The following is a 20,129-nucleotide window of genomic DNA, read 5'->3' on the forward strand; positions in this document are numbered from 1 at the left end:
TACATATTCTGTATTTATCATACTTTTTATTTATTTTAGGAGCAAAATATAATAAATGGAATATTCTATGGATGCAAATTTTTTTGCATCTTTTTTCTTTTTTGTAAATTATTTAGATGCATTTTTTCTTTGCTAATTTTCGTACCCGTTGCTAAATATTTTGCATCATTAAATTTTGCGCTTTTTTTATTGTACTTTTTTATTTGTTTCAATAAAATTTGCATCCTTTATTTTTTTCTTTCTTTTCTTCTTTTATATTCTCTTTTGTTTTATTACACTTTATCTTCTTTCTTTTTATATTCTCTCCTTTCTACTTTTATTCTTTCTTCATCATATTCTACTTCTTACTTTCTTTTTATTCTTTTATATCATTCATTCTCTTCTTTTTCAATTATTTGCTTTTTTTTCGTTGCCGTTTATCATTACTTATTCAAATATTTGGACTTTTTGAATTATTGTTTCTATTTCTTGTTCTTATTAAATGTATTTCTTCTATTCTATTTATTCATTATTTCATTCATTTCTCGATTTCATTGTATTTTATTTTCATTTTAACATCTTATATTCTTTCGTTTCTTATCATGTATCACATTATTATTATGAAAAAACAAATAGTATTTTTATCTTTAAAATTCTTTGGTTAATATCTTTTATCTTTCTTTTCATTTTATTCCTATGAATAGTTGTTCTACGTATATTCATATAATTCTCTTTTCTTTCTCTTTTTATCTTTTCTTCTTTCTTATTCCCCCGTGTTTTTCTTTAAATTTATTCAATTCTATTATTTTCGCTTTTAACTTTATTGTTTTGTTTATTCTTCATCAAAAAAATTCTTTTCATTCTTCTATTAAATATTTTGTTTTGTTACACACTTGTATATTCTTCATTTTATTTCTTTTAGCAACATCTCTTTCTATAATTGAAATATTGATTTTATTCAAAATTCGTATTGTTTTCAATTAACTTTACCATCTTCATTCTCAAATAGTACTGTCAAACTATTTCATGCTTTTCTAAATGTTGAATATCTTGTGATGTGATTATTCTGCTCTTTACAACTTTTTGTAACTTTCATTGTTGTTAATATTTATGAATTTCATTTTGATTCATGGTTGGTTAGAAATGGCTCATAACTCTTCTAATTTTTTATTCTTGAAATTAAATACTCAAATACTTCTACCTATTCTTTCGTCAATTATTTTCTCCATTTCTCTCTTCATCTCTCTTTTGTAACTATTTCATCACTAATTTCTCCTATTTTCTTATCTCAAATCATTGGAATGTGAATAATATAAAGATCAAAATATTCTAATTGTATTTTCTTTTATGTTTCAAGATATCCTGATTGAATATCTTCTTTAGTTTATCAATACTCCATAATTTGGTCATATCAATTTCCTCCTCTCTTTTAACATTCCCCTTTACTTTTCTTTACTTTTCTTATTCTTTTCTTATTTTTCTTATTCACATTTACATTTTGCTTATTCATTATGTCATTCTCCTTTCATTATCAAAATCTCATCAACTTTTCAAACTTCCACATTTCTTGACATCCATGTTTATGTTTTGTATGTCTGGTGTTTAATGTAAAGTGAAAACCATTCTCGTTTATTCTTGCTTTTGCCATTGACTTAGTATCCTTTATGACGCATCAAAAATAAGGAAAATTCAAATCAAATTGTCATAAATTTCGGTGGTGTTGAAGTTCCAACTAAACAAAATTTTGTTATAGTTTTGAATATATTGTTTCATGAGAATCAATACTACAAATAATAAATCAATAAAACACTAGATGAACACCACTGCTGAACAAGAAACAAAGTACATGTTAGAAGGTAAAATTATGATACCAGCAACACCTGATGGAGTTGCTGCATCAATTGCATTAGGAAATAAGTTATTTGATTTCAACCATGAACGAGATTTTATTAAGAGAAGAGAAATCCTTCAAAGGATAGTTGGTCATTTAGGAGAAAATAGCAATGTCTTTGCTCCATTCAATTGCACACGAGGGAATTTCATTGATATTGGAGACAACACAGTAATTAACATTAATTGTTATATTCTTGAAGGTGGACCAGTGAAAATAGGAAATAATGTGATGATAGGACCTAATGTTAGTCTTATAGGTGGTACACACTCAACTGATCCAAATATCAGAAACGCATGTGGTGGAACAGCATATGGAAAACCAATTACCATCAAGGATGGAGCATGGATAGGATGTGGTGCAATCATCTTACCAGGTGTAACAATTGGAGAAAATGCGGTTGTTGGGTCAGGAAGTATAGTCACGCATGATGTTCCAGATAATATGATTGCTGTTGGAAATCCTGCTAAAGTTAGGAGAAGAGTTTCAGAACATCCAGGATGGACAATAGAGAATAGGGATGTTCCATTAGACTAAGACAGAATATATGAAATGATTATAAATGGTAATTAACTTTATTTTAATGACAAATATTAAGAAACAACTTGTTTGATAATTTATTATAAATTCAATTCATACAAATACAAAGAATTATCTCTAAGATAAAGTTTGGTAATGAAAATTAGAAGTAGAAAAGTTGAGTCATAATAAATTAAATAGAGAAAGAATTAATCATAACAATTTATTTTATCAATTTAATACATAGATTATTTAATTCACTTCATTAGTTATTTCTAATGATAATGTAATTTATATTAATGTTTATTAAAACATTTCATCAATGTTTAAACATTAAACCTTTTTCTTTCATATTAAACATACTTAAAATACTTCATCAAATATATTATTATCATTTGTGTTGATTATCATTATGTATTTCATGAATAATCTATTATCAATTTATTTGTATTTCTACATATTTTCAATAAAACAATCAATCAATAGAATATTGAACATTATTAAATTATTCATAAAATATAATATTGGAATTATGAAGTAATTAAATTATTCAAATTACATTTATTTAATGAAATAATTGAATGAAAACTATGAATGTTTCAACATTATACAAGTCATTTCAAATTTTATTTAAATATCATATTATTTCTTATACACCCATTTGTTATATTCTTTATTTATATTTATTTCTTTATTATCACTTATTTATATTATTATTGTTACTTTTTATTTCATTATTACTTATTACTTAATATTTCATCAAATAAACTATTTCATTATTATAGTTATATACTTCTATATTATGTACATTTGAATTAAGCTCATTCTCATGTGAAATTTAAAATATTTCATTATTCTTAAATCAATTTTATTTGGATTATTTTGTTGTTATTTCTTTTCGATTGAAATACTCAACACTTTGTAAAGACAAGATAACTACAGTAGAACATATTCTACTATCTTGTATTTGTCATAATAAATCACAAATGAAGAAACATGACAATAATGGCATTATAATATGGGAGGGATTAATAAGAAAATATACATGAAATAACAAATATAAAAAACACTTCATATGAAACAACGTTCCAATATAAAGACATCACAATGATATGAACAAACAAATAATGCCTAAAAGTGATGGACAATATCACAAAATACCAGACATATATGTAATAGATAAAAAGAATAAAACTAGTCTATTATTTGATATGACTAATGTTGCTGATGACAATATTAATGTAGTGTAAATGAAGAAAAGAAATAAGTACAATGAATTAAAGAATAGAATAAGGAAAATAGAAATTAAAAGATGTCTAAATAAATTAAATAATCTCAATAAATTGAATAATAAATAAAGAAAGTATTAGATTAATTAAAGAATTAAAAATTGAAATTGACATTGTTAAAGAAACTAAAAACATTATCATTAAAAATATGACTAATGTCATTGAATACTGCTTCAATCACAATCAAACATACTCCGTAGAAATGCTAGAAGAAGGGATTGGATTAGTCTCCCTTAAGGTAGGAACAAAAGAAACTTTTTCTATTTATACTTAATTAATTGTATATTATTTATCTTCTTTTTTCTAAATTTAATTGTTAATTTAATTGTTTTTTATATTTAAAAATCATATTATTTTAGTTCAATACACTGAAAATCAATTCTTAATAATTTCAACTGGAGTAGCAAGAACAATACGATCAAGAACGTCAATAGGATATGTAATACCAGTAGTTGAAAACTCAACAGGTTTATCTTCGCTTGGGAGTGTACTAGTATATGCTACAATTTTAAAAGTGGAATCACATCCTGCAGCAATGAACAATGGAATTTTTTGTGCTTCATTGAAGAACTTATGTAAATTGGTAATTTGTGGAGTGGGGAGATTTGAACTTACTTGGAAATAGCCGATAATCATCTCTTCGTCAAATACTTTAATATGAGAAGAGATGGTTTTCATAATTTCTTCTGGGTCGATTTGACAATTAGGGTTCTTAATATCGTTAGAAGTTAAGTTATAACAATATAAATGAATTTTAAAGAAAACAAACTGTAGAAATTGGAATAATATCCATAACATCAAAAATTTCTCCAAATGAACGATGTCCACTCAATAACCCAACAACACTTTCTCCTTTCAAACGATTGCAGATATCAATTAATTTAGTTGCTACGCTTGGAAGAATTCTACAAGTATTAAATGAACTCATACCCTTGTTTATTTAATTTTTAGTTTATTTTTTATTACTTTCATATTTTTCTTAAATAAAAAAATAATAAAATATAACTTTATTTATTATAAATTATAGTTTTATTTTTTGTGTTTCAACATCTTTTCCTTTTTGTATTTCTTCAAGTTGTTTGATGCGTTTATTCATTTGGTTAATTCTTTTCTCAATCATTTTCATTCTAAGTCTAGGGTTGCTTATAATCACTGTAGAGGATGGACTAATTAAATCTAAAATATCTTTTTTTCTGTCTTCAGATAACACAGCAAATATTTTTCCAACTCGTCTTATTTGTTGAGAAATCGTTGGGTTTTGTGGTTTAGCTTCGTTATACACCTTGTCCAAAGTAATTTTTTCCTTTTTAATTTTTTGTTGAGAAGGTTGGAGGGTTAATTGTGAAAATGTTAATGTTGTTGCAAGTTCAGAAGGGACTGTAATATATGACTGTCCATACATTGAAGAGAGAAGACAGTTGTCTTGTTGTTGTTGATGAAATCCGAATAATGATTTGATATAACACCACATGAAAAGTAAAATTTCTTTAGAAAAGTTCTTTAATTAAATTATTGATAAAATGAATAATAAATAAATAATAAAAACAACTATCAAATAAACTTGAAGGAAAGGAGGTTTAATTAAAAGAAATAGCAACAATATCTCTTACCATAAATTTCTTTTTATCAATGAACATGTCTTCATCATATTCTCTTCGGAAATTTCCTGAAATAGATGAATCAAATGACCTATTACATTCATTTACTAAAACAAATGCGCCATTAACTGAAAGAAGATTATCAATACTACCAAATACCCATAATGAATATCCGTCAGCTTTTCTTGTAAATTTTCTTACATCTGAAACTCCTTTCTTTCTTAATACAAATAAGAAGTGGTCAATGTCATTATACAACCCTTTTGCTGGAATAGTTTCTATTTCTTCTTTTTTTATTTCAGGAATTTGTTTTGAATTATATGAACCAAACACATTTCCTTCACTATCAAATATAACTAATACAATTGATTCTTTTCCACCAACATTCTCATTGAAATTATTGTTATTAAATCCATCAACTGAAGCTTGATATATTACTTCCCCAGCTGTTTTTCCTGTTAAAATTTCTATTCGTTGAATGTCCTCATCACTCAATGGATTTCTTCTTTCACCAGCAATACCACATCCCATTGCAATTCGAATTTCACTAATTTGTCTTTCAATAGTTTGTTGATGGCTATTTAATGCTTCTAATAATTCTTGATGATGTTTTTGTGATGTTTCACGTAATGCCCTTGTTTTTTTAATTAATTCTTCAGTACCATTTTGGACGATAGAAAGTGACTTTAATGACTCTCCCATTTCATTCACCTTTTGCCCAAATAATTCAAGTTGTTTTTCTAGTTGTTCAAGTTGTTGCATAATACACGAATATTAAATAATTTCTAAGTTCTCTTTGTTTTTTCTTTTTTCTTTCTTTTGAAGTGAAAACGAATAACTAAAAGTAGTAAATACATTTTGTATCAAAATCTTTTTATTAATGCTTCATTCTTTTTCTAACAAAATAAAATAATAATTAAATAGAAAAATCAATCAATTTTAATGCTTTTTATTATTCTTCTTATTCATTTTCTTTCCTTCTTTCTTATTGAACTCTTTCTTTGGTGGTTGTTGTGGTTTCTTTTCTTCTTTTTTTGGTTGTTGATGTTGTTGTGGTTTAGTCTCTTTCTTTGGTGGTTGTTGTGGTTTCTTTTCTTCCTTCTTTGGTTGTTGTGGTTTCTTTTCTTCCTTCTTTGGTTCTACTTTCTTTGGTGCTTCGACTGGTTTTTCATCTTCATCATCTTCTTCTTCGTCACCTTCTTCAGCAAATTCTCCATTGTCATCTTCATCTTCAGACATATCATCCATATCAAAATCATCAAAATCTTCTTCTAATTCTGGAGTTAAAATAGCATGAACTTTAGCTTTTCCTTCACAAATTAATTTGACAGTTTCTCCAGTGATTGGAATTTCACATGAATGTTGTGGAACAGCTGATGAAAGAGTAGCAAGAAGAACTTTAACTTCTTTATCATCTTCATCCTTAGTAATTAAATAAACAGAAGTCTTTTGATCACCTTCAAGAGCAAGATGTCTAAGAACTAAAGTCATTCCTTGGAGAGGAAATTCTTCTCCTTGAGCAGTAATAATTGTGTTCATCATAGCCATGGTTGATTTGTTGAGTATTTTATACAGGGTTTCCCTTTATATTTCTTTCTTTAATCTCGGTTTTATTCTGAAATAATTTATTTATAATTATTTTTACTATTTATCTTTTTTTAAATCCACGTCATTAAGTTCTAAAAACTTTAAACATTTAATACATTTATCTGTTATTTTTATATAAAACACAATATATTCATAAATAACAAAAAACTGTTATTTTTGAACTTTTATTGAGGAAAAGACACAATCTCAAAAAATAACACAAATATGTCTCATGAAATAAAACCACATTTTGGTTTTGAGTTGTTTGATAATCATACCGATATTCAAAGACAGTTAGAGAAGAATACACCTGTAGATGTCATTAAAACGATGGAAGATAATGAAAACAATAGAATTATTAGTTATGTTCCATGGTGGACAATTGTAGAAATGGCAAATAATATATTTGGTGATGATGGTTGGTCAAATTATATTACTTCATTCTCTATAGATTCAATAGAATATGAAAATGGTCAGTTTGAAGTTACTTCTTCTGCTCAGGTAAAAATAGAATTGAAAGATGGAACTTCACATGAGGATATTGGTGTTGCAACATCATATGACAAGGACCGTGGTGTTGCCTGCCAGATGTCTAAGAAAATGGCTATTGGCGATGGAATCAAACGAGCATTTAGATTGTTTGGAAATAATTTAGGAAATAACCTTGAAAGAAAAAGAAATATTTCAAACAAAGAAAACACCAAAAGTATTTCATTATTATCAAAGAAAGAGAATGAGACAAAGCCTAAGCGTACACAACCCACTCCACTAGTAATAGTTAGACGTAAGAAATGACTTAAATAGTTTTATTTATAGGCTCTCAAAAATAAAAATAATTAAAATGTTTTGTATAACATTTTTTAAAAATAATTGAAGAATGAGCTATCTTAATTAATCCTTTTCTACTTGCCACGTCATGTTGTACTTCAACCCAAATTGAAAGAACTAAAATATAATAATTATGACACCTTTTATTGGAGAAGAAGTAGCTAATCTTATTCGGTATTGTGATGATATACAATCACTGGCATTAGTTTCTAAGAAATATAAAGAAAAGATTGAATTACATAAAGAAGAGAATTATTATAACAAAGAAGTTTTTGAGGATGAAAATCTTGAAGTTCCTCCAACAACAAAAGTAGTTAGAATAAAATTTGGAAGTGGGTGGTATGTAAGAGCATTTACTACATTAGCTATTGGAATTAAAGATTTAAAATTAGAAAAACTTATTATTGAATTACATACTCCTTTATTAGTATTTTTTGATAAATTACTTCAATTTATTCCTGAGAATACTCCTATAATATTAGAAGTTCATGGATTGGATGAAGTAATAGTGGAAAAGTATGTAATTAATCCTCAAATAAAAATAGGTGGATTTAATTCCAAAATTAATGAATCTCTTATTCAAAAAAAGGCTTTTGTTTTACCAGAACGAATTACAACACCATCTGGTGTTACACGAACATATTTATCATTTGAAGCATCTGTATTTGATTTTTATTCAGCACAATTATGGAAATTGTATTTCCCAATGAATCTTAAATTAAAAGCAAGTGGAGAACATGACAAAATATTAAAGATGAAATCATTCATTTTTAATTCTATTCTTATAACTGGTAAATTAAAAACAATTGACTTACATGCAAAAAACATTTCTATTATTCGTTCATACGTTCCAGTTGATAGTTGTGAAGAACTTGAAGTTGAACAACCATTTGGATTTCCTGAATATGTTGCTAAGAACAAATTAAAGAAATTATATATTCAATACTCAAAAAATATTACAACAATTGACTTAAAGGCAGCAGAATCAATGAATATTGTTGATATAGTTTGTTGTGATAACCTTAAAGAAATTAAAGCAGAAAACGTTCTTCTTATGAAGGTCATTGATTCTCCATTGCAAAATATTCACTTAAAAACTGTTCAACAATTAACATTATTTGGAGTAAATAACGTTTCTGTTGAAGGGTCTATTGATGATATTCAAAGTGATGGTAAGTGTTTTGTTAATGGAACGTTATCACAAACAATAAAACCAATACAATCCATAGATAGAAAATCAGTAATGATTAAATTCCTTCCCATTTACGTTGTTGTTTTATTAATAATTCTTGGAGGTATTAAATTAATATTAGAGGTTCATTGAGTGCTTTTTTAAATATTTTGTTTTGTGATAATAAATTTAATTCCCACCTTTTATAATAAATTTCTTTTTATTTGGAATATACAAATTGACACTTAAATCCTTTATTTATAACAAGCATTCCAGCTCTATTATTTGTTCCATATCCAGGACAACTAAAAACAGTAATACATTTATTATTCATTGATAATTGAAATCCATCTGCAACTTGATGTCCTCTACATAAATATTTTAATTGGTTTTGTTGAAGAAATGTATCAAGTGCTTTTTGTCCAAAAAAATATGAACATTGACGATTTGTATTTGGAATAAACCCATTATAGTCAATATCTGTTTTATTATCAGTGGTGCTTGTTTGAGGAATAAAAGGATCAGACCATAAAATATCAAATAACAATCCTCGTTCAGGTATTTCTATTGGACGATGTATTTTTTTTAATTGACCAATATTTTTAAGGTCAGGAGAAATACCTGCATGAAGACATAACATTGAGTGATCTACTAAACATGCAATAGGAAGGTAGTTAAAACTATTAAAAAAATGAAATGAAATAATTTCAGAATATCGATGAACACCTATTATTTTGTCAATACTATTATTACCAAAATAACATGATAAAACAAACATTGTTGATGAAATGATGCTACTCCCATTCTACTAGAAACTGAAAACGATTCATGATTCCCCCTTAAAAGAAAAAATTGGTTAGGAAATTGTATTTTAAATAAGTATAATAAACACATAACTTCTATACCAAATTTCCCTCTATCAATATAATCTCCAAGAAATAAAAATGAAGCATTTGGAATTACTGTTTTCTTTAATAACTCAACCATTTCATTAAAACATCCATGAATATCTCCAATAATATTGATTGGAGGTGATAATTCTAATAGTGTTGGTTCATTTTCAAGTATAGGAATTACTGTTGATATAATATCTGTTATTTCTCCTGCACAAAGACAATTTTCATTTGTTTGAGGATTAAATTTTAATAATTTTTCTTGAAGGTATTGAAAGTATTTCATTGGTATTATTTGGTTTTGTTCTTCCATCAATAAATTAAAAGAATTAATTGTTCATATCTTTCTTTTGTTATTTATTATACGTTATATAAAACAAAAAATGTTTTGATTTTTTTAGCTCATTTATTCAGTAGGAAAAACATAAAAATAAAAATGAAGTTTCAATTCAGTAGTTATAATGAATGAACTACCAATAAGAAGTAATAGAGAATTTTATTGTAATTAATATTGAATCAATTTCTTTGAAACAAATATTGAACCCTAGTTGATAATCAATAAAAAAGAAGTGAAAAATGATAATTTCAATTCGAATTGTCTTAAAAATAGTCATATAGATGAATGAATAGTCAAATTCTTTTTCTTAATTTTATAACAGGAATAACTAATTTTCATTGTTTTACATAACTATTCTGCTAAACTAGACAGACAAAAAACCTGATTGTCTGTTGTGATATAAAAAGAAAGAAGAACTAGTAGATTTGAATATACCTTTGATGTCTGTTGAACAAGCAAATTATTGGTACCCTTCTCAACAAGGAGAACAAAATGAAATTTTACCTAAACTAAAGAAAAATATTATTCATCCATCTCCTCTGGTTATCTTCTTAGAACAAACTCCTAAGTTATTATTTTTCACTTGTGTTGCTTTATATGCTTCTTTCGTTGCTTCTTTATTCAAAAATGCTCCACTATTTGATGAACAAAATATTATTGCATTAGTTGTTACTGTTATTTCATGTATTATTGGGGTTGCTTTTACAATGTATTATTTTGTTTCTGATAAGCATGTATATTTACTTGATTTTACAGTTGCAGAACTTGGTCCTGAATATGAATGTACTGCAGAAGAATGTCTTGGTCCTATAGCAAATGTTTTAGATAAAGAATGTTCAGACTTTGTAATTAGAGTAGCTAAAGTAACAGGATTAGGTCAACATACACATCTTCCAAAGATGTACCATGGAGAAAATTATGTCCCAAAGTCAATGGCACTTGCTCGTGAAGAAGTAGAAACTGTAATGAAAGCTTGTTGTGATAAATTATTTGAACAAACTAAGATTGATCCTACTAAAGATGTAGACTGTGTTATTACTAACTGTTCTATATTCAACCCAACTCCATCAATAGGTGCTATGTTAATGAATAAATACAAAATGAAACAAACTTGTAAAAATTGGCATCTTGGAGGAATGGGATGTTCTGCAGGTGTTATATCATGCGATTTAGCTAAAGACTTCTTATACAGTCATCCTAATAGTACTGTTTTAGTATTTTCTACAGAAAATATTACTGCACCTACCTATGTTGGTTCAGATAAATCTAAATTAATGTTTTTCACTTTATTTAGATCTGGTGGAGCTGCTATTCTTTTAACTAATAAGAAATCATTAATTAAAAAATGTAAGTATGAAATGGAAGAAACAGTTAGAATTCACAATGCCATTGATGATAATGCTTATAAAGTTATTTTTCATGATGAAGATGAGACTGGTTCAGATGGAGTCTCTATAGGAAGAACATTAATTAATTATATATCAGATGTTATTGATGAAAATGTAAAGATACTATTTCCTAAATATCTTCCACTTTTTTCTAAGATAGCATATTCAGTAAAAAAATTCTTTGCTAAAGAAAATGAAGAAGTTACATGTAATTTAGATGTAAGAAAAGCTTTTCAAGGGTTTTGTATTCATGCTGGTGGAAGAGGGGTTATTGATGCAGTTCAAAAGAAGTTTAATTTGACTGATGAAGATTGTATGCCATCTCGTGCAGGATTATGTCGTTTTGGTAATACATCATCAGCATCAATCTGGTATGAATTTATGTTTCTTGAAAGATGCGAACTATTACAAAAGAATGACAGAGTACTTCAATTAGCATTTGGTTCAGGAGTTAAAGCTAATTCCTGTGTTTGGAGAAAATTAAATTAATTCTTTTTCTTTAATTTTTTATTATTTTTTTTTATTAACAAAAAAAAACAAATTTAAAAATTACTAAATAAACCAAATCTTCACTTTAACGAAATTAAGAAACGATAGCAGAAGCTGTATTAGCATCATATTTGAATGATGCTTCAAGTACTTTAGCTGATTTATAGTATCTTGTTAATCGGTGAATCTTAGATTCAATAAGAATCAAATGATACTTAGCATCTTTATCTTTCTTATTCTTTTCAAGATGTTTTCTAACTGAAACAGCTCTCTTCATTAAGAAATAAAGATCTTCTGGAATTTTTGGTGCAAGTCCTGCAAGTTTAAGAATTCTAAGTACTTTTGATCCTGTTACACTCTTAACTAATCCAACTCCATGAGTATCTCTCATAATTGCTCCAATTTGTGATGGGGCAATTCCTTTTTTAGCAAGTTTGCACATTTCATCAATTACTTCAAGTGTACTTGTTTTTAACCATGATGGTGCACTTCTTCTGTATGGAATGCATCTTCTGCTAATACCTCTACCTGGATTGTACATTCTATTCTTTTAGTTTTCTTTATTTTTCTTTTATCATTTTTTATTATTAATTATTAAAACTACAAACCTTCCCATGGCTGTGACTTGGCTTTGGAAATATGCAGTTTCTCTTGATCTTATTACCCTCTTTTTTCTTTTTTTCAAGGGTTTTCTTTTTTTATTATTCTTTTTTATTATTCATAATATTATTTTTCTTTTTCTTCTATTTTTTAAAATAACATTTTATAAAAAATATTTTTTTATAAAATGTTATTTATCCATAAAATTATTTTTATGAAAAATTAATGTTAAGCGTTTTTCTTGAAAAAAAATTTTCGTTTGTACAGTTAATGTACAATTTAATTCAAATATTTTCTTGTATATCTTACTTATTCATATAATTTGTATAATATACTTATATTTCATATATATAAACTATTTTAGTCATAATTTTGTTTTTTATGTCTAAATGTTAAATAATCAATTCTAATTGCTGAATTATCAAGTGCTTCAAAAAAAAGATGATGTAAACTTTACAAAAGATTTATAACAAAAAATTGTTTGTATTAGTTTAGAAGTGTAAAAATAGATAAAAGTGATACATTAATATTTTTTTAGATTGGTAAATACAAATTTGTGCTACAAATAAAATTTGTTGATTATTGTTTAGTTACAACTTTTTTTTATTTTAAAGATAATGTTATTGAATCTAAAGAAATTAGTAAAAGAAAAATAAACTACATTCATAGTTAGCGGAAATAGTTTCATTTTTTTGAAAGATAATATGTTAAGATATTTTCAATATTTCTTTACAACAAAAAATAAATTTTGTGTATCTAAAAGGAAGGTTTTAGAATTTATTTAGTAATAAATTATTAAGAATTCAGTTCTAAAAATAAGACACAACAATACCAATAATGTGAAGAGTTAAATTTGTAACTAAAATGACATTACATAAAAAAGTAATGTTTATAATTTTATGGTTTTGTTTTATAAATAGGATTTTAAACTAGTGAATAATATCGTTATAACGTATTATCTATAAAATGTTCCAATTTTCTATTTAAAAAAACAGAATAATAGGATGTTAGTTTTGAGAATTGTCACAAAATAAATTAAAAAGTAGTAATTCTATTTTAAAAAAAAAGACAAAATGAAAATCTTCCAAAAATCATTGTTGATGTGAATTACATAAAAATCTGAATCTATAAAGACAACTGCGTAAAAGAACATGAAAGCGGCTGTTTTTCTTCAATAGCCTCAGAAGAACTAGATGAGTTAATATCAAAATCAACTTCATCAAAATCAAACATGTCATCAAGAATTTTATCTATTTCATCCTTTTTAACAACATGGTCAACATAAATTCTATCAGCAATTTTTGTGTGTTTAGCAATAGCGTATTTATTACTAGACATGATTGTCTGGAAAAAAGTAGTTTCCACCTATTTATAGAGAAACATGTGGAATATCTAAGATTCTAAAATGTTCTTGTTATTTTTATTTGAATTTTATCACGATTTGTCCTTATAATTTGAGTGGTTTTATTTTTATGTTCACTTTTAATATCTTTGAGTTCTGACGTAAAAATCTATCCTTAAAAATATCATGTGTATTTATGTTTAATTAATATTTTTCTTATTTTTAATATATTTATGCAACCAAAGCATTTAATACAGTTCATCCTTTTCAGGTATTAAGTATTATAAAAATAATCTTAGAGTAATTACATTATAAATAAAAAAATAACAAATTTTAAAAAATGTTATAAAAAACGTAAAAAATTTATTTTTTTTTTATGTTTTATAATTAATGATTTTCAAAATATTTAAATTCATAATAAACTATTTGGATTGAACTTAAAATAGTTATTTAGATAGGATGAAGAAGTTATTACTTTTTAGTATTTTTATTGTTGGTGTTATTACTTTATTCTTATTTGAAGCTTTAGTTATATATGATTACCCAACAGTGTCTAATTCAAGACTAAGCCATTTAAAATCCGTTTTTCTTAAGAGTAATGATTTAGTTTATCCAGAGTCAATGTCAGGTTATTCTACATACAATGAAAATTCTTTTGCATTCCAATTAATTTATGTAACTGATAACGATAAATATAATGTTGAAGATAATAAGTTCATTTCAAAAATCCATTTTGGTATGATTAGTAAAATAGATAATAAATGGAGTTTTACAGAAAATACACAAAAGAGTTTTCAAACCCAAACCCAATTAAATTATAATGGAAGAGGTAATGAATTATCTGAAGTTATCCAATATTTTAATAACCTTTATGTCTTTGATGATAAGACAGGTGTTATTGCTCAGCTAGACTTAGACCACAAAAACTTCTATCCATGGATTATTATTGCTGATGGAAATGGAAATCAAACATCAGGTGCAAAAAATGAATGGGCAACAGTAGTAGGTGATAAATTGTATGTAGGAAGTCATGGTCCAAATACTTATGATTCATTAGGAAGAGTTGATAGGACTAATAAGTATTATATCCAAAAAGTTAATAAAGAAGGTAGTTTTGAATATGAGGATTGGTCGGGTGTATATAACAATATTTTAAATGCACTAAATATTGAAGTTCCTGGATATATTACAAATGAAGCAGTTGTATATTCAAATTTAAAGAAAAAATGGTATTTTGCTCCAAGAAAATGTAGCAATAAAGCTTATGATAAACAAGAAGATGAAGAATTGAATAACTGTAAATATATTATTGAATTGGATGAAAATTTAAATAACCCAAGACTTATTGAAGACAAACAATACGACAAAACTCATGGATTTTCAAGTATCAAAGTTCTTCCATTCAATGAAGATATTTTAGTTTATCTCAAATCGTATGAAGTTGATAATAAATTTAAGTCATTTATTGGTATGATAAATGTCAACGGAGAGATAGTTATGGAAGAACAACCATTAGGTTCTGAAAAATTTGAAGGTTTAGAAATTATTCCTTTAAATATATAATCTAAAATTTAAAAGATTAAATTTTTATAATAATTTTATTTGAAAACTTTATCTAATTTTGTAATTTATCTTATATTCAGGCTTTATTTATATTAGCAATTGAACAAATTAATTGCTTCAAGTTATTCTTTTTTTTAGATGAAGTTATACAAATTCAGTTCCAAATATAGCTGTTTAGGTTTTAATTTGTTATTTACACCAAATATTCAATATTTCTTATTAATACAGTTTTAATAACTTATTGTACAATTTACATTAATGCTTGTTTCTTCTAATCAGTCTACTTCTCTTTGTGTATTAACCTTTTTATAACTGTTTTGTCATTTTATTATCTGTTGTTTTTATTGTTATTGCTTTTTCCTATTTCACTTTCTCTGGTACAATAGTACATCACTGTTCTTACTAATTCAATAACATATTCATCATTTATATTTATTAATCATTCATTTCTTATATAATGACATATAGACAGTTTTTGGAGTTTCAACAATGTATTTCGCCTTTCTTATTTATTTTCTTGTCTCTAAATCAATTTTATCTAAGTTACTTTCCAATTTATAACTGATGCTGAATATCTGAAGATAGGGATTACTTCCGTGTTTGTTCTAGTATTATATCTTCTATTACTGCTATCATTAGTATTTATTTCTTCCATCTTCTGATTCATTTTTTCTTTGATAGTTTTACAATTGAAGGTGTCATCAATTTCATCGGACTGCCATATTCCTAAGTATTTATACAAGTCCTCACCTTCAATTACGGGGATGTTTTGCATTCCATTTGGTATTTCCTTAATGTTTTTTAATACCATTCCTGACTTTTTCTCATTCATTTCCATCCCTATTCCACTTATTATTTCCTTAATTTCGTTGTGGATCATTCCCATTTCTTCACTATTTTCTGTCATTATTCTCAAATCATCCATATATAATGTGTGATTTGATTTTGTGAATTTCTCTTCGATGATTTGAGAAATTACATTCATCTGTATGATGAAGAGTAGATTTGATAATGAATCACCTTGTAGAATTCCTCTATTTAATTTAATACATCCTAGATATTCATTAAATTTATAGCCGATGAATATCTTCCATCTAGTCATCATACTTTCAATAATGTCTATGATGACACCATCATAATTAAAATATTTTAATGATTCAATTACCCATTCGTGGTTGACTGTGTCATATGCTTTCTTAATGTCATAATATGACTCAACATATTTTGGGTATTTCTCTTCTTTCTGCTGCTTTAACATATAACTATTTATTATTCCTTCTTTAGCAGCTAAAGATTGTAACTTACATCCCAATTGATTATTACTAATTTTCAATGATTCATTATTCATGTTAAGTCTTCTGTGAATATTTTCTTTTAATATGGAGGTAAATACTTTCATAATTACATTTGTACAACTGATAGGACGATAATTAGTGACATCATTCATATCACTTTGTGGATTAATAAAGTTCTTCAACTTACCATGTCTAATGGGATGTTTTCAGGGAAGTTCAACCATTCATTAAAGATATTGAGAATGATTTGTCTTGATGATGACATCCTTTTCAAATAATACCCGTATATAGTGTCTATTCCTGGTGTTTTCCAGTTATTTATTTTCATTATACTTGAATTTAATTCATTTATTGTTATTATGACACTATCATAATTTCTATATCTTTCATTCCATGAGGTGATTTGTTTTATTTTCCAATTTTCTTTATTTAATCTCACCTGTGTTTCATATAACAATTTCCAATATTCTAAAGTAATATCGTTATTTGGGTATATTTCATTTTTTTTTGTCTTTCTTCCTTATTCTAATTTTCTTATTAGAATCAAACATGATTTTATTTGTATTGATTCTGATTATTTCATTTTTATTAAATTTAATTCTTTCTTTTATCATTGTCATCATATATTTTAGGTACTTTATTCTTTCTAGTGCTTTGACTTTTATTCCTTCTTCATCATGTTCTTTTAATTTCATGATGCACTTGATTCTGTACCATTTCCTTCCCTTAACCAAATCTTCTAGTCTATTAATTTTCTTTAGGATTTCTTTTATTTCATCAAATTTATCTCTTATTATTTTATTTTGGAGATATATGTGCATAACCATTGAAATCCTCTTCATATCATCTTGCAGATCATGCATTCTGCTTCTTGATTATACTCATCTATTATTAATTTCCATTATTAATCAGTCAGCTTCTTTTCTTTTTCAGTAGTAATTAATGTTTGAACATTTTTCTACTTTCATTTCTTTTATTTTATTGATGAGAGTGTTAAGATATTCTTCATCAATTTCTGTAGAGTTATTCTTTAATATGATGTTTTTTATTATTGAATCACACTCTACTCTTCTTTCTATTATATCATTTACTTTCAATTTAATGTATTGTTTAATGCTTTCTTTTATTTTATGTGATATTTTAATATATTTAATATATTCTTTTTCATTATTGACATTGATGTTTATCATTTTTATTATACTTTCTATTTGTTCCCATCTTAATTTCTTATATAATTTCTTATTTAACCAATTAATTGCAAAACAATACATCACTTCAATTAAAATTCTATTTCTTTCTTTTGTTGTATTTCTTGTCTGATTATCATCTCTTGTTTTTTGACAATCAGTGCTTTGCTTTCCTCTTCTATCTCCACTACTGTCTTTTTCATAGGAGTAGTTTCGTTCATCTCAAACTTTCATGATGATGATACGAAGAAATGAGAATCAAAAGAAGAGAATAAACAGTGACAATGATATTAAGAAAACAAATAACAAGAAAGTAAGATAAAAGAATAGAGAATGAAGAAATACAAAACAAGAAGAAAAATTAAGAGTCACGAAGAAATACACAATATGAAATGAAAAAGTAAGTAAATGAAAAGATCAAATAAGAAAATAAAAGCATGAATCGAATGAAAGAAGTTGACAAAATAGAAATAGAAATATGAAAAAAAATAATATTGAATAACAGGATAAAGAATCTAAAGAAATAAGAAGAAATAGGAAGAAATGTCAAGAGAGATAATATAAATAATAAAGAAAAGAATAACAAGAATAAGAAACCAGAAGAATAAATAATAATCAGAAATGATTAGAAACAAAAGAAACATAATAAAAGAAATAATGAAGAAACATACAACATAAAGAAATACAAAGAAATGGAAGAAATAATAAAATCAACACTGCAATGAAAATTGGATAAGAACAACAAGAAAGAAGAAATCATTATAATAATTGAACCAAATACAAAAAAATGTTTTTAATGAATACAACAAAATTCAATAAAAGAACAATTAAAAACCAAGAATATATTAAAATAAACCAATGAAATACAACAATAAGAAAGAATAAGAAATGATAAAACACAACAATTTTATTATAATAATTCATAAACATTAATTTAAACAACATTTCTAATAAATTCATAACAAACATGTTAATATTTGGGTACGAAAATTAGCAAAGAAAAAATGCATCTAAATAATTTACAAAAAAGAAAAAAGATGCAAAATAATTTGCATCCATAGAATTTTCCATTTATTATATTTTGCTCCTAAATAAAAATAAAAAAAATAAAAAGTATGATAAATACAGAATATGTAAATATTTATGTTTATATTTTATGATCATTTATATTCATTTTGTATGAAATATTAATGAAATAGATGATTTGATGAATCATATTTAATTATTTTTATTATTTATATTCTTTTATTTATATGTTATTTATCTATCGTATTGTTATATATTTATTTTTATATATTTATTTCTCTGTTTATATTATTTATATCATTGTGTTATTCTTATTATCTATATATTATTATATTCTTCTTATTTTATGTTTTTCTTTTTATATTCTTTAGACTTTCTTCGTTATATTCTTTTATATTTAGTTGTATTTGTTTATTCATCTTATTCATCTTTTATATTATTATCATTTATATCTATTTTCATTTTATATTTATTCTCTTTTGTTATATATTAATATTAAATTTATCTTTTATACTTTGAATTTATTATTATATCATTGATTATCATTTCTATATTTATTTATCATTTATTCTTATTATTCTTTTGTTTTATATTCTATCTATGTTATATATTCATATCATTTTCATTTATATTTTATCACTTATTATATGTTATAATAACATAACACATATGATTGATTTATATAATAAAAATTATAATGAAGTTATACATATGAACAATAAACATAAAAAAGAGTAAAATATTTTTCATTAATAAAATAATATTAATTATTTTACATCATTAGATTAGACACTTTTATTGAATATTTCTAATTTTTACAATAAAAATACACTTTTTATTTCTTCTTTTCATATTTTATTACATCTTTGTGATTTATTATTTTCATATTCTTCTTCTACTTTCTTTTTATTCTTTTATATATTTATATTCTTTTTATATTATTTGTTTTTCATTGTTTTTCTATTTCTTTCTTCTATTATTTATCAATTTTATATTCATTTATTCTTTTTATTTCTTTTTTATTAGTTCTTGAGTATTGTATATTTCTTTATTATTTCATTTGTGTATTATCAAAATATATGTTTTATTGAATTTGTGTTGAACAAAATATTGAATAAATCAATATTTTCATTCTTAATTATTCATT

At 25.0% G+C, this 20,129-nt stretch overlaps 11 protein-coding genes across 11 annotated transcripts, besides 2 other annotated features; 5 read left to right on the forward strand and 6 right to left on the reverse strand.

Moving 5' to 3' along the window:
- Nucleotides 1–1,792: 1,792 nt before the first annotated feature.
- EHI_112790 (acetyltransferase, putative) lies at nt 1,793–2,407 on the forward strand (the record flags this gene model as incomplete). Its single annotated transcript, XM_651016.1, has 1 exon — nt 1,793–2,407. One exon carries the CDS (start codon nt 1,793–1,795, stop codon nt 2,405–2,407), a length of 615 nt encoding a protein of 204 aa, XP_656108.1.
- An 882-nt stretch (nt 2,408–3,289) lies between these two features.
- Nucleotides 3,290–3,959: a repeat region.
- A 94-nt stretch (nt 3,960–4,053) lies between these two features.
- EHI_112800 (uncharacterized protein) lies at nt 4,054–4,606 on the reverse strand (the record flags this gene model as incomplete). The annotated part of the gene is made up of 2 exons (XM_651015.1): nt 4,054–4,389; nt 4,448–4,606. 2 exons carry the CDS (start codon nt 4,604–4,606, stop codon nt 4,054–4,056), a joined length of 495 nt encoding a protein of 164 aa, XP_656107.1.
- Nucleotides 4,607–4,699: 93 nt separating this feature from the next.
- EHI_112810 (uncharacterized protein) lies at nt 4,700–5,149 on the reverse strand (the record flags this gene model as incomplete). The annotated part of the gene is made up of 1 exon (XM_651014.1): nt 4,700–5,149. One exon carries the CDS (start codon nt 5,147–5,149, stop codon nt 4,700–4,702), a length of 450 nt encoding a protein of 149 aa, XP_656106.1.
- Nucleotides 5,150–5,255: 106 nt separating this feature from the next.
- Nucleotides 5,256–6,038, reverse strand: EHI_112820 (uncharacterized protein; the record flags this gene model as incomplete). The annotated part of the gene is made up of 1 exon (XM_651013.1): nt 5,256–6,038. One exon carries the CDS (start codon nt 6,036–6,038, stop codon nt 5,256–5,258), a length of 783 nt encoding a protein of 260 aa, XP_656105.1.
- A 177-nt stretch (nt 6,039–6,215) lies between these two features.
- Nucleotides 6,216–6,824, reverse strand: EHI_112830 (uncharacterized protein; the record flags this gene model as incomplete). Its single annotated transcript, XM_651012.1, has 1 exon — nt 6,216–6,824. The coding sequence occupies one exon, from the start codon at nt 6,822–6,824 to the stop codon at nt 6,216–6,218; it is 609 nt and encodes a 202-aa protein (XP_656104.1).
- A 264-nt stretch (nt 6,825–7,088) lies between these two features.
- On the forward strand, nt 7,089–7,658 carry EHI_112840 (Rad52/22 family double-strand break repair protein, putative; the record flags this gene model as incomplete). The annotated part of the gene is made up of 1 exon (XM_651011.1): nt 7,089–7,658. The coding sequence occupies one exon, from the start codon at nt 7,089–7,091 to the stop codon at nt 7,656–7,658; it is 570 nt and encodes a 189-aa protein (XP_656103.1).
- Nucleotides 7,659–7,824: 166 nt separating this feature from the next.
- On the forward strand, nt 7,825–9,015 carry EHI_112850 (uncharacterized protein; the record flags this gene model as incomplete). Its single annotated transcript, XM_651010.1, has 1 exon — nt 7,825–9,015. One exon carries the CDS (start codon nt 7,825–7,827, stop codon nt 9,013–9,015), a length of 1,191 nt encoding a protein of 396 aa, XP_656102.1.
- A 67-nt stretch (nt 9,016–9,082) lies between these two features.
- Nucleotides 9,083–10,068, reverse strand: EHI_112860 (serine/threonine protein phosphatase PP1, putative; the record flags this gene model as incomplete). The annotated part of the gene is made up of 2 exons (XM_651009.1): nt 9,083–9,588; nt 9,639–10,068. 2 exons carry the CDS (start codon nt 10,066–10,068, stop codon nt 9,083–9,085), a joined length of 936 nt encoding a protein of 311 aa, XP_656101.1.
- A 464-nt stretch (nt 10,069–10,532) lies between these two features.
- On the forward strand, nt 10,533–11,969 carry EHI_112870 (fatty acid elongase, putative; the record flags this gene model as incomplete). The annotated part of the gene is made up of 1 exon (XM_651008.1): nt 10,533–11,969. One exon carries the CDS (start codon nt 10,533–10,535, stop codon nt 11,967–11,969), a length of 1,437 nt encoding a protein of 478 aa, XP_656100.1.
- Nucleotides 11,970–12,031: 62 nt separating this feature from the next.
- On the reverse strand, nt 12,032–12,510 carry EHI_112880 (40S ribosomal protein S13, putative; the record flags this gene model as incomplete). The annotated part of the gene is made up of 1 exon (XM_651029.2): nt 12,032–12,510. One exon carries the CDS (start codon nt 12,508–12,510, stop codon nt 12,064–12,066), a length of 447 nt encoding a protein of 148 aa, XP_656121.1. The 3' UTR covers nt 12,032–12,063.
- A 1,860-nt stretch (nt 12,511–14,370) lies between these two features.
- EHI_112890 (apyrase, putative) lies at nt 14,371–15,474 on the forward strand (the record flags this gene model as incomplete). Its single annotated transcript, XM_651065.1, has 1 exon — nt 14,371–15,474. One exon carries the CDS (start codon nt 14,371–14,373, stop codon nt 15,472–15,474), a length of 1,104 nt encoding a protein of 367 aa, XP_656157.1.
- Nucleotides 15,475–15,825: 351 nt separating this feature from the next.
- Nucleotides 15,826–18,197: a repeat region.
- Between the last annotated feature and the right edge of the window lie 1,932 nt (nt 18,198–20,129).

Source organism: Entamoeba histolytica, genomic scaffold (assembly GCF_000208925.1).
Source record: "Entamoeba histolytica HM-1:IMSS scf_1104750517989 genomic scaffold, whole genome shotgun sequence".
NCBI lineage: Eukaryota > Evosea > Mastigamoebida > Endamoebidae > Entamoeba > Entamoeba histolytica.